The sequence below is a fragment of the Lagenorhynchus albirostris genome, chromosome 10 (assembly GCF_949774975.1).
Source record: "Lagenorhynchus albirostris chromosome 10, mLagAlb1.1, whole genome shotgun sequence".
Classification (NCBI taxonomy): Eukaryota; Metazoa; Chordata; class Mammalia; order Artiodactyla; family Delphinidae; genus Lagenorhynchus; species Lagenorhynchus albirostris.
Window position 1 is genome coordinate 39281667 of NC_083104.1, and position 13294 is coordinate 39294960.

The 13294-nt window shown below is 46.0% G+C and overlaps 1 protein-coding gene across 1 annotated transcript in view; it reads left to right on the forward strand.

Moving 5' to 3' along the window:
• The first annotated feature begins 2932 nt into the window (after positions 1 to 2932).
• The window catches only part of SLC25A20 (solute carrier family 25 member 20), a 32051-nt gene continuing 21689 nt past the window's right edge, over positions 2933 to 13294 (forward strand). The window contains exons 1-2 of the mRNA XM_060161955.1: positions 2933 to 3194; positions 9712 to 9804. Coding sequence (XP_060017938.1) covers positions 3090 to 3194; positions 9712 to 9804 — 198 coding nt within the window. The 5' untranslated portion in view covers positions 2933 to 3089. The remainder of the gene's footprint in view (positions 3195 to 9711; positions 9805 to 13294) is intronic.

Genomic DNA, 13294 nt, shown 5'->3' on the forward strand with positions numbered 1-13294 from the left:
ATACAGTCTAGGGAAAAATAAGGTTGAAGAAGTAAGGTAGCATGAAATTGTGAAAAACCTTGACTGCCCCTGAGCCACTTATATTTTATTCTGATGCAATGAGGAGCTGAAGAGGTTTTTTGGCCAGGGAATGACACATTCAGATTAAATTTTTTCTTTTCTTTTCTTTTTGCGGTACACGGGCCTCTCACTGTTATAGCCTCTCCCATTGTGGAGCACAGGCTCACGGGCCCAGCCGCTCCGCGGCATGTAGGGATCTTCCCGGACCGGGGCACGAACCCGCGTCCCCTGTATCAGCAGGCGGACTCTCAACCACTACGCCACCAGGGAAGCCCATTCAGTTGGGTTTTATAGCTGTGTGTAAGGCTTATCAGATGAAGAAGCAGGAAGACCATTTGTTTAGTGGATTATCAGTTACCCTATGAGGATTTAATAGAAGCTGGTGAGCTTCAGTGGAGTCCACCTTCAGGTGTGTCGAGGTTTACCAGGAGGATTTACCAGGTTTACCAGGAGGGTTTATCAGGAGGGCGGTTCTATAACAAACACCATCTCTTCCTGAAGCTGCAGATTGACTCTAAATTAGATCCTCTTCTGCAGCCGGAGTGCTACAAGTCACAAGTGAAGTAAACATGGTCCCATTACCATCGCCAATCCAGCGATGAGCACCAGGCTCAGTTAATGCCTTTATTGCCTCTCGTTGCACCACTGTAATTTTCCCTTAACTGGTCTCCCTGCTTCCATTCTCTCCCAAGACAAATTCATCCATCCAAAATAGATTTTCTAAAACAAACCTGATCATGTCAACACTGTGCTTAAAATTCTTCCATGGTTCCCCATCCCCAACTAGAAAAAGCCTGTAACACAGAGTAAACAGGCTTTTGGGCCTTGCCCCAGCCTCCTTGCCTTCCACTCCCCTTCCACTCCCCTGATGCCTTCTGCACCAGTCAGGCCCACTCACTTCCTGATCCCACTCCCAATCCTGTCACTAATCTATCCACCCCTAGCATACATGGTCCATTCTCCTTATTCTAGTCTTCCTGCTAGCCTGGGAGTGCCTACAGAGGAGGACTGTTGTTAGGTTAGCTTGGCAGTGAGGTTCCTGCTGTAGATAGGGGTATGTTTATTGTTCACAGCTTTTTAAAAAATAAATTTATTTATTTATTTACTTTTGGCTGTTTTGGGTCTTCGTTGCTAGCCTTGGGCTTTCTCTAGTTGCAGTGAGTGGAGGCTACTCCTCATTGTGGTGTGCGGGCTTCTCATTGCGGTGGCTTCTCTTGTTGGGGAGCATGGGCTCTAGGCGCACAGGCTTCAGCAGTTGTGGCACGTGGGCTCAGTAGTTGTGGCTCGCGGGCTTTAGAGCGCAGGCTCAGTAGTTGCTGTGCACAGGTTTAGTTGCTCCACGGTATGTGGGATCTTCCTGGACCAGGGCTCAAATCCGTGTCCCCTGCATTGGCAGGCAGATTCCCAACCACTGCACCACCAGGGAAGCCCTGTTCACAGCTTTTTAATTTGATAAATTACAAACATACAGAAATTATGAAAGAGTAATATAGTGAATACCTGAATACCGTCCACCTAGAGTCAATAAGTCAAAAACATTAGCATCATCCTTAACTCCTCCTGAATACCGTCCACCTAGAGTCAATAAGTCAAAAACATTAGCATCATCCTTAACTCCTCTCTTATGTACCTTATATTCTGTTCATTAACAATTCCTCGGCTTCCCTGGTGACGCAGTGGTTAAGAATCTGCCTGCCAATGCAGGAGACATGGGTTCGAGCCCTGGTTCAGGAAGATCCCATATGCCGCAGAGCAACTAAGCCCATGCGCCACATCTATTGAGCCTGTGCTCTACAGCCCGTGAGCCACAACTACTGAAGCCCGCGTTCCTAGAGCCCATGCTCCACAACAAGAGAAGCCACCACTATGAGAAGCCCGTGCACCACAACGAAGACCCAACACATCCAAAAATAAATAAGTAAAAGTAAATTTTAAAAAAACACAAAAAACAATCCCTTTAACTTTTTCCTTCAGAATATATCCAGAATCCAAACACATCTCACCATCTGCTGTGCTGTGCTCTGATGGAGTCCAGCATCTCTGACCATGACCTTTAGCCTCCTCAAGGCTCCCTGCTTCGTAGTCTATTCTCAACCCGCAGAAAGAGGGATTCTATTAACTCATAAGTCAGACTATGTCAATCCCCTGCTCAGAACCCCAGAATAGCTCCCATCTACTTCAGAGGAGAGACTGATGTCCTTACAGTGGCACACAAAGTCCCGCTTGATATGCCAACGTTACCTCCATACCTTCCTAACTCTGCTCTAGCCACAAAGGTCTCCAGGTGGTTCCTCAAACAGGCCAGGCACAGGCCATCTCATGGCTTTTGCATTCTTTTCTTTTGCCTGGAAGATCTTTCCCCCTCCCCCCATATCTATGGATATATCACTTCCTCCGCTTCTCAGTTCTTGAATCCAGTCACCTTCTCAGTGAAACTGTCCTTTACTCACCTAATGAAAATTGCAAATTCCTTGCCCCCCAATACTCTCTAATCCTTTTTCCAGATTTATTTTTCTTCATAGCAGTTATCACAACTTGATACACTATGCATTTTTCACTTATTTATCTTTGTTATGTCCTGTAAGCTCCACAAGAACAGGGACCTATGTGCTGTGCTAACAGCTGTGCCTCCAGCACCTGGAAGGGCGCCTGTCACATAGCAGAGCCCAATCGACTTCTGCGGAGTGAGTGGAGGAACGGGAGCTTAAGGGAGGAAACACTCAAGTCCGGGAAGACTTCTTGGAGGAGTAAGTCCACCACCCGTCGCCACTCCCAAACACCGCCCACGAGGCGTCCGGGCCCGCCCCGCTCCCTTAAGCCACGCCCATGGAGGCGGGCTGCGGCCGGAAGCACCTCCCCTCGGCGGAAGCCGGGCCTGGCAGGCGGTCTAGGCCCTCCTCCCGACCTGCTCCGGGCTCATGCCCCTCCCACCCGAAAGTGGGTGAAAGGTCGGCGGCGGTGCCGCCGAGGCTGGGGCAGTGGAGCGGAGCCCCTGGGAACCGACAGGCACGGCGACTGACGGACGTACCATGGCAGACCAGGCGAAGCCCATTAGCCCGCTCAAGAACCTGCTGGCCGGCGGCTTTGGAGGCATGTGCCTGGTGTTCGTGGGGCACCCACTGGACACGGTCAAGGTGCGAGGATGCTGGGGCGCGGGCTGGAGGGAGGAGGCCCGGGCAGGGCGCGGAATGTAGGGTCTCCCGCGAGGCTCGGTCTGGAATAGAAGCGGGGTCCGTGGGAGCTTCCGTGAGAAGTCTAGGGAATCTCCCTTTCGGGGGTCGGGGAAACTGTTCCTGCACCCCAGAGAGCTGGACGTTGCAGAGTGAGCAGCCTCTAACCGCCCACCAAGGGCTTTTGATTTAAAAAAAAAGTTCTCTGTTCGGAAGCCTCTTCTGATCTGGCGCCACTTCTTTGAGGATGGTAAAGAAAGAGCACCGCCCCAAAGCTCTGACTTCTGAAAACCCTAACATTATCAGCAAGGTTGAAAAAGGCATCTGTAAATCCCGCTTCAGGAAGAGAGCTAAAGACTGAGGCAAGGTTATTCCAGACATGTCTTTTGACACATTCCTCTGGGCCCAGAGTGTTCCATCACTATCTCCTTTGAACCTTTCTTGACCATCTTCAGCCTGTCACCCCATGTTAGCCTGAGTGGCCTCCTGTGGGAAGCGATGATGTCCTCACTGACTGAGCTCCTTCCAGGGAAAGCAAGTGATCAGTTTTCCCAGGGCAAGGCTGATCCCCACAACAACCTGGTGAGGAAGCCGTGGTCAGATTGAGGCTCCAGGAAGGGGGAAACTCATCAGAGCTTGTTCCCTGCTTATCCTCACATTATGCATCAACTCTTTCCCCTGCAACACTTTCAGCAAGGCCTTGCTGGAGACCAGAGTCCATACCCTGTGACTTAGCATTCAAAGCTTCATCCTAATTTTCTAACGTTATTTCTGCACACACTTGGAGGAAATTGACAGATCATGGCCAGGGTGAGCCTGTAGGGAGCAGGCATGAAGCCTGTGTAGGAGACTTATTGGAATGTTGGATTGGGTTTCCTCCACAGGGAAATTGCTTTGGGGACATTCTCCAGGCAAGTTTGGGCAGCAAGCTCTTTGCTTCCTTTCATCTAGGAGAGGATCTGGGGTCATTCTATCACAGGACCAGGATTAAGCAACTGGGCTGGTTTGGGCACTGTGAAACACAAAATCAGATGTTTATTCAGTAATTGGTAAATGCCATGTGTGTTAGGGCTTCCCAGACAGTGGTCGTTGTAAGCAGCACTGATGTAAGGGAGAAGAATTGTCTGGCCTCTCTACTCTTGATCTTGTTAGTTCTAGGCAGCTGGGGCCTCTCTTTAAAGAAAAACGAAACCCTGTTGCTCCCTAATACAAATGTTGCTCCTACCTCCATATCCTCTTGTCCTTCCTCCCCAATCAGATGTCATTCCCAGGAAGGGCCCGAGGACCTCTATACTGAAATGGAAATGACTGAAAATGCTCACTGCATTTTTTTTTTTTTTTTTTTTTGCGGTACGCGGGCCTCTCACTGTTGTGGCCTCTCCCGTTGCGGAGCACAGGCTCCAGACGTGCAGGCCCAGTGGCCATGGCTCACAGGCCCAGCCGCTCCGAGGCATATGTGATCTTCCCAGACCGGGGCATAAACCCGCGTCCCCTGCATCGGCAGGCGGACTCTCAAGCCACTGCATTTTTAATAGCCAGAAAGTCCCCTTTTAGCTTAAGCCAAAACCACAAATTGCCCACTACTGTCCTTTTGACCTCTAAGAGCCAGGTGGCCTCCAATCAAAGCTTGGCCTAGAGGCACTTTCAGAGGTCCGAGGCGACTAACTGTGGTCTGGGAAGGCAAGAGGTGCAGCACTTCAGTTTGGAAAGGCTTTATGGCACGTGATGAAGGGCTGGCTGAGTTCTGACTGGAGAAGTAGGGAGACCCAGACATTCTGGGTAGGGGGAAGGCAGGAGTGAAGGTGGATATAGGCTTGATAGTGGGAGCAGGCTGTAAAATAAGACCAGCCGTGGAGGACTTTAATGTTCTTGCTGGGCCTGGGTGGCGGATGTCATGATGAGACATGTGAGATTTATACAAAATCACAAAAAGGTATCAGTCAGAAGTTTTGGTCTATTTCTCTCTCTCTACTAACTTGGACAGGTTGTGCCTGACCATGGAGGATCTGAAGACCAAATAAGGGATTTTGGATGCAAAGCAGCGGGAACCTCTAGACATTTCTACTGTTGTGTCCCATAAACTCCTCAGATATGCATGTCACCTTCATTGCCTAGAGAGTGAGTTCCTTAGTTTGGGACATAAGGCCTTAACAAAATCAAGAATGAGAAATTTAAAGTAATAGAGGAACAGCATGATGAAATGGTGTCTTGGAAAAGTTAGTATGATAGCAACCTGAGAAGAATTAGGAAGCAGAACTCAGAGCAGGAAAAATAGCAAGGAAAAAGACTGCAGAAGTATATAACTGGGTGTATCAGTTATCTCTGGCGGTGTAACAACTTATCCCAAAACTTAGTGGCTTAAAACAACAACAATAGGGACTTCCCTGGTGGTCCAGTGGTTGGGACTCTGTACTTCCACTGCGGGGGCCACGGTTCCATCCCTCGTCAGGGAGCTAGGATCCTGCATGCCGCACAGCATGGCCAAAAAATAATAATAGTAAGTGTTATTATTAGGCGAGGATGTGGAGACCTCGGAACTCTTGTGCACTGTTGTTGGGAATGTAAAATTGTATAGTGACTGTGGAAAACAGTATGCCAGTTCCTCAAAAAATTAAAAATAGGATTACTATATGATCCAGCAATTCCATTTCTGGATATATACCCAAAAGAATTGAAAGCAGGGTCTTGAAGAGATATTTGTACACCCCTGTTCATAGCAGCATTATTCACAATAGCTGAAACATGGGAGCAACCCAAGTGTCCACAAATGGAAGAATGACTAAGGAAAATGTGGCATATACATACCATGGGGTGTTATTCAGCCTTAAAAAGAAGGAAATTCTGGGGCTTCCCTGGTGGCACAGTGGTTGAGAGTCCGCCTGCCGATGCAGGGGACACGGGTTCGAGCCCTGGTCCGGGAAGATCCCACATGCTGTGGAGCGGCTGGGCCCGTGAGCCATGGCCGCTGAGCCTGCGCTCCGCAATGGGAGAGGCCACAACAGTGAGAGGCCCGTGTAAAGCAAAAAAAAAAAAAAAAAAAAGGAAATTCTGACCTTGCAACCACATGGATGAATACTGTAAACATTAGGCTAAGTGAACTAATTTACTAATTAATAAACTAATTCAGTTTTATAAGGCAGAAAGAATTCTGGATGGTGGTGATGGTTGCACAACGTTATGAATGTATTTAATATCACTGAACTGTACACTTAAAAATGGTTGAGATGGTAAATTTTATGTGTATTTTATGACAGTAAAAAAAAAAAACAACAACCCAAACTGGGGGGATTTCCCTGGTGGTCCAGTGGTTAAGACTCCGTGTCTCCACTGCAGGGGGCGTGGGTTCGATCCCTGGTCAGGGAACTTCCGCATGCCATGCAGTGTGGCCAAAAAAATAAAGAAATAAAAAATAAAATAGTTAAGGGAAAAAATGGGCAAAGGATCTGAATAGACATTTCTCCAAAGAAGATATACAAATGGCAATAAACACATGAAAAATATTCCACATCATTATCCATCATGAAAATGTAAATAAAAATCACAGTGAGATACCACCTAACACCCACTATGATGGCTATAATTGAAAATAAATAAATAACAGGTGATGGGATGTGGAGAAACTGGAACATTTATACAATGCTCTTTGGAAAACAGTCTGGCAGTTCCTGAAAAGGTTAAACATAGAGTTAGCATATGACCCAGCAATTCTCCTGTGATGGTTAATTTTATGTGTCAACTGGGCTGTGGGGTGTTCAGATATTGGTCAAACATTGTTCTGGGTGTATCTGTGAGGGTGTTTTTGGATGAGATTAGCATTTAAGGTAGACTAAGTAAAGTAGATTGCCCTCCCTAATGTGGGTGGCCCTATTCCAGTCAGTTGAAGGCCTCAATAGAACAAAAAGCTGAAACTCCTCCCTCCTGACTGATTGAGCTGGGACATTGGTCTTTTCCTGCCTTTGGACTCAAACTGAAGCATTGGCTCTTCTTAGGTCTTGAGGCTGCCAGCTTTTTTTTTTTTTTAACACCTGTATTGGAGTATAATTGCTTTACAATGTTGTGTTAGTTTCTCTGCCAGCTTTTGAACTGGGACTTGAACCATCAGCTCTCCTGGTTCTCAGGTCTTCAGACTTGAACTATCCTATTGACTTTCTTGGGTCTCCAGCTCACTGATTGCAGGTCTTAGGATTTGTCTGCCTCCATAATTGTGTGAGCCAATTCCTTATAACAAACAAACAAATAAATAAATCTACATGTCCTATTGGTTCTATTTCTCTGGAGAATCTTGACCAATACAATTATGCTTGGGTAATATAATATCCAAGAGAATTGAAAACATAATATCCACACAAAAACCTGCGCACAAAAGTTTATAGCACCATGATTCATAATAATAAAAGTGGAAAAAATGTAATTTGTCATTATCTGATGAGCAGATAAACAAAACATGGTATATTTGTACAGTGGAATACTATTTACCCATAAAAAGGAATGAAGGACTGATATATTCTACAACATAGATGAACTTTGAACACATTATGCTAAGTAAAAGAAGCCAAGTGTGAAAGACCACATATTGTATGATTTAGTTATATGAAATATACAGAATAGGTAAATCCATAGAGATGGAAGCTATATTAGTAACTGCCAGGGGCTGAGAGAAGAGGGGAATGGGGAGTGACTACTAATGGGTGTGGTGTTTCTTTTTGGGGTGATGAAAATATTCTAAAACTGATTATAATGAAGGTTGCACAACTCTGCAAATACACTAAGAAGCACTTAACTGTATACTTTAAATGGGTGAATTTTATGGTATACGAATTATATCTTAATAAAGCTGTTTAAAAAAACCCAATACTGAACCAAAGACCCTCTCCTTCAAGCAAAAGCAACAAAAAGATGCTGGCCAGGACTGTACTAATCTGAAGGATTGGCTTCTGTGTGGTTCATTCACAGGCTGGCAGTTAGTGCTGGCTGTTGTCAGGAGGCCTTCTTTCCTCCACACATGACCTCTTCAGACTGCTTGAGTATCCTCATAACATGGTGGCTGACTTTCCCCAAAGCAAATAACCTGAGATGAAGACAGGCAGAAGCTGACCTTTCTGTCACCTAGCCTTGGAGAAGTCACATAGCATCAAAACCACTACATTCTGTTCGATAGAAGTGAGTCACTGAGTCTGGCCCACATCCAAGGGGAGGGGAATTAGGATTAACCTTTTTTTTTTTTTTTTTCCTGTACTCGGGCCTCTCACTGTTGTGGCCTCTCCCATTGTGGTGCACAGGCTCCAGACGCGCAGGCTCAGCGGCCATGGCTGACAGGTCTAGCCGCTCCGCGGCATGTGGGATCTTCCCAGACCGGGGCATGAACGCGTGTCCCCTGCATCAGCAGGTGGACTCTGAACCCCTGTGCCACCAGGGAAGCCCAGGATTAACTGAAGGGGAAGAGTATCAAAGAGTTAGTGGGCATATTTGAAAACCATCACACTGGGTAAGAATAGGTGAGGACTTGGCCTAGGAGAAGACTTCAGATGGAGAGAGGAAGAAATTAGGATTCTGGAAGACTCTTGAAGGAACTCTCCAAAAGCCTTGGTGCCTATGTGAATAAGAGGAGGAGAAGTAACAGGAAGTGGTCGGATGCTAGAGTTTCAAATCCTGAGAAAGAGGGTAGCCTGATGGCTCTGGCAAAAATGGGTGATTCATCAAAAGGATGAGATTCCGGAGGTGATATGAGTAGGGACAGCTTCTCCAGGCAGTTTGAAATGTAGCCCAAAAGGTGGGGAGAGAAGGTCTGAAGATGGCTGAGTAAAAGTCATCACTGAGCAGAAGCTGAAGCCCTGGAATCTGAGTTTTCTAAAAGGGATAGTGGAACAGATGAGTAGGGTACTTAGCCTTGGAGGACGCCTGGAGTAGAAAAGGAGACAAAGGAAGGAGTACCAAGAAGGGAGGTTTAAAGAGAGACAGTTTGAAGCATTGGATACACCAAAAGGTGGAGAAGGATGAGGACCAAGAAAAGTAGGATCAAATCCACCTCACTCCAAAATACCTTTGTTGAGCACCTTACCTAACCACCGACAAGGCACTTCAAATGGGTGTGGAGAGTGCCTAGAGCTGAACTGAGCTTTGCATTCACTGGCACATGATTTGAACTCACTAAACCCAGCCTCCTCATTTGTAAACTGGTAGTACCTATGCCATTGGATCATTGTGGGATCCATTAGATAAGAAATAAATAGCAAAAGTAAGTGGCTGAGGAAATCAGAGGAACTGTGACTCTCTCCAAAAGCATGCTACTAATGACTTGTGAGTACAGGGTTTGAATAAACTGGAGGAAAGAGAAGTCTGAATCCAGCAGATAAAGTGAATGCTGAAGACATGCACAGAGGTGCAGCTTTCTCTGTTAAGAGTTTAGCAGACAGTTGGGCCATTGCTACCGACAGGCAGTTCTGATTCTGGGAAATGACTGTATTTTAACTTCTGGTTTCAGGTCCGACTGCAGACGCAGCCCCCAAATTTGCCTGGACAGCCTCCCATGTATTCTGGGACCTTTGACTGTTTCCGGAAGACTCTTATGAGAGAGGTACGGAATCTTGGTGCTGGGCATTTCTCTTATTCAGAGGAACAGTTTCACAGGGTTGATTTATTACTTCTCTGGGGGATAGGGTGACTTTGCGTAGTTCTGTTGGAGGTCTAGCCCACAGCTGTGGCTCTCTCACCGTGCCATCCTATGCCCTCCTATTGTCATCGCTCTGGAGTCTTTGATAGTTCCAGCTACTGTTTTATGTGAATGACTGAAGCTAATAAAATGGTTCTAAAATAGTTCTCTCTTTTGGAAGGCGCAATTTAGACCACAGGGAATTCATGAGGAGTAGTTGGAGACGTGAAATAGAAGAAAATGCAAATCTGGATCAGTTTGACAGGGATCAGTGTCAGAAGTTCACATAAAATCTGGAGGAAGAGTCAGCCAGTCTGAGGAACAGTGAAAGAAGCTAGCAGAGTCTTCAAACCCCTAGACTAAACTAACTAAAGGAAACTAAATTGGTTTGAGGTTATTGAATTACATAGTAATTTTTCAGATATTTCTTAAAGTGAAAACATGGGATTTTAAAAAAGGTTTAATTACTAGTGATGTTTATTTCTGACTTCATTAGCACATATGTGACAAGACCTTGCTGAGAACTTTTCCTTTGTTTCCTAAAATATAACTCTAATATGAATAAATATATATGTAGTGTTTATTAAATATACAGAAACTGAGAAGCGGGTGTCACCCAGATAAAGGGGATGCTGGTGATTGATGGACTCGGTCTGGGAGGAAAAGTTGTTCCCAGGGTTCATGCAGGACCCAGGCATGGGAGGAAGATTTTGAGGTGGAGTCTACCCAACCACCCATGCGTGAGATGGTGCTGCCTTTTCTTCTGTAAGGCTCTCTTCCTTTCATCAGCCAAGCATGGAGTCTGATCGGTGTCCAGTGGAGTCTTTGGGCTTCAAGTCAGCTAAGAGTTCTCTGCCTTTACAGAGAGGCAGGATTACATGCCTCTTGGTCAGTAAATGTTATTGAGGACCTATTCAGCGCCTGGGCAGTGTGCTGGGTGCTGGAGGCCTGGTGAGAATGGCTCATATAAACCCAACTCTCTGCAGAGTTGAATAGGCTTCCTTAGTTTATGTTTGTGCTTGTCTCTGGGGTTTGCTGTGCCAGATTGAGCTCTCTGCTTTCTGGTGCTGCCAGACGGGTCTTGGTTGTGCTGCATGGAACTGGGTAGGCCAGACAGTGGAAGGAAGGCTAGAGGAGTTGTTGGGAGGTGTGGGTTTGGCCCTCAGGCCTTGGGCATCCTCTCAGCCCAGGTGGGAAGCTGTGGGAGGGGCTTTTGGAGGGCTTTGTCACCTGCTGCTTTTGCAGATCCTTCTCAGAACTCTCTCTTCCTATTCACCTTTCCTATTTACCTCCTCTGCACTTTGTCCTTGGTGAGTCTGCTTACAGCCTGTAGTAGTGCTAGACCTTTGCAGGATCTGGGAGGAGTACTGACGGGTACAGTTGTGCCCCTTGAGTTCTGGAAAGAAGATGGGTTGTGAATGGCCAGGGTCTGTAGCAAGGCAGGTTCTCCAGCCTAGGTCTGTGGACCCTCTCAGTGTGCAACTCCACCCTATTTCTCCTGCTACTTTCTGTAGGGAGCAACTTTAACATTTTTTTGTGTTTTGTTTTAAAAATTGTCCCTTATTTGTATTAAAATGATGCAAGCACTTAGTTTGCTACTGAAGGACTTGTAACAAAGTAGCCCTCCCACCCCAATTCTCTAGAGGTTACTTTCAGCTCTCTCAGTTATTAATGCTGTTTTCTACCTAGATGCATACGTGTATTTTATACATTTAAAAATGTGTTTCAAAACTAACACAGGGACTTCCCTGGTGGTGCAGTGGTTAAGAATCCACCTGCCAATGCAGGGGACATGGGTTCGAGCCCTGGTCCGGGAAGATCCCACATGCCGTGGAGCAACTAAGCCCGTGTGCCACAACTACTGAGCCTGCGCTCTAGAGCCTATGAGCCACAACTACTGAAGCCCGTGCACCTAGAGCCCACGCTCCACAACAAGAGAAGCCACCGCAATGAGGAGCCCGCACATGGCAACAAAGAGTAGCCCCCGCTCGCCACAGCTAGAGAAAGCCCAGGCGCAGCAACGAAGACCCAATGCAGCCAAAAATAAATAAATAAATAAATTTATTTAAAAAAAATATAACTAACACAACATTGTAAAGCAATTATACTCCAATTAAAAAAAAGAGAGAGAAAAATGTGTTTTCGCTACCTATTTGTGGTAGATGATTTTAACTCTTGCATTCCTTATCACCTTTCTGCCCTGCCCATATAATTTTATCATACTTTGTGGTTTAGTACAATTCGGTGTTTTCATGATTACCACTTTATATGTGTTTTTCTCTGTTAACTAAGTAATGTTCTATGATGTGCATTTCATTTCTTGTACAACTTTTTGTTTTTCTTGAGGTTGGGTTAAAAATTGCATCAGTTTCGTTTGCTTGTGTTTCTTTGAATCTCTGCCTCTGTCATCCTGTACCCTAAATGCCCTGTAGAATACCTTTTTGTTTGGTTTTCCACACTGCCTAAATAGTTATAATCTGTTGTTCCAATGTTTATTGTTTTGCTTTGTTCTTCTTGGAAAAAACAAACTCTTCCTGGAGTCCTCTATCCTCATACTCCCACGTAGACTGGTTTCTTCCCAGGCCCACTGTACCAGACACCATCCTGGAAATCTCCTCCATCTCTCTTGGGCCAAACTCGTGGTCTCCTGGGTCCCATATCTTCCTCTTCCTTGATTTACTAACTTGTTTGGTTGGGATATCTATTTGTCTATTTATTGGCTACTACATAGTTGCTTTCATTATCAAACTGTACTAGTGAAAATTGATGTGCAGTCTTACTATTGTCTTTAACAATAAAAACCCCATGTCTTTTTTTTGGGGGGGGCACACTGGGCGGCTTGAGTGATCTCAGTTTCCCGACCAGGGATTGAACCTGGGCCACAGCAGTGAAAGCCTGGAATCCTAACCATTAGGCCACCAGGGAACTCCCCTCATGTCTTAATACTTGGGAAATACAAAAATTTCCTACACCTCTAATGTCACCCCAAAGGAGTCACATTGTACATTCTGTTTTGTAGCCTGCTTTTTATTTATTTATTTATTTATGGCTGCATTGGGTCTTCATTGCTACATGTGGGCTTTCTCTGGTTGTGGCGAGTGGGGGTTACTCTTCATTGTGGTGTGTGGGCTTCTTATTGTGGTGGCTTCCCTTGTTGCGGAGCATGGGCTCTAGGCACGCAGGCTCAGTAGTTGTGGCTCGTGGGCTCTAGAGCGCAGGCTCAGTAGTTGTGGCGCACGGGCTTAGTTGCTCCACAGCATGTGGGATCTTCCTGGACCAGGGATCGAACCAGGGCTCGAACTTGTGTCCCCTGCATTGTTAGGCAGATTCTTAACCACTGCACCACCAGGGAAGTCCCTGTAGCCTGCTTTTTTTTCACTTAGTAGTCTCTTCTCATGTTACAATGTGATTTTAT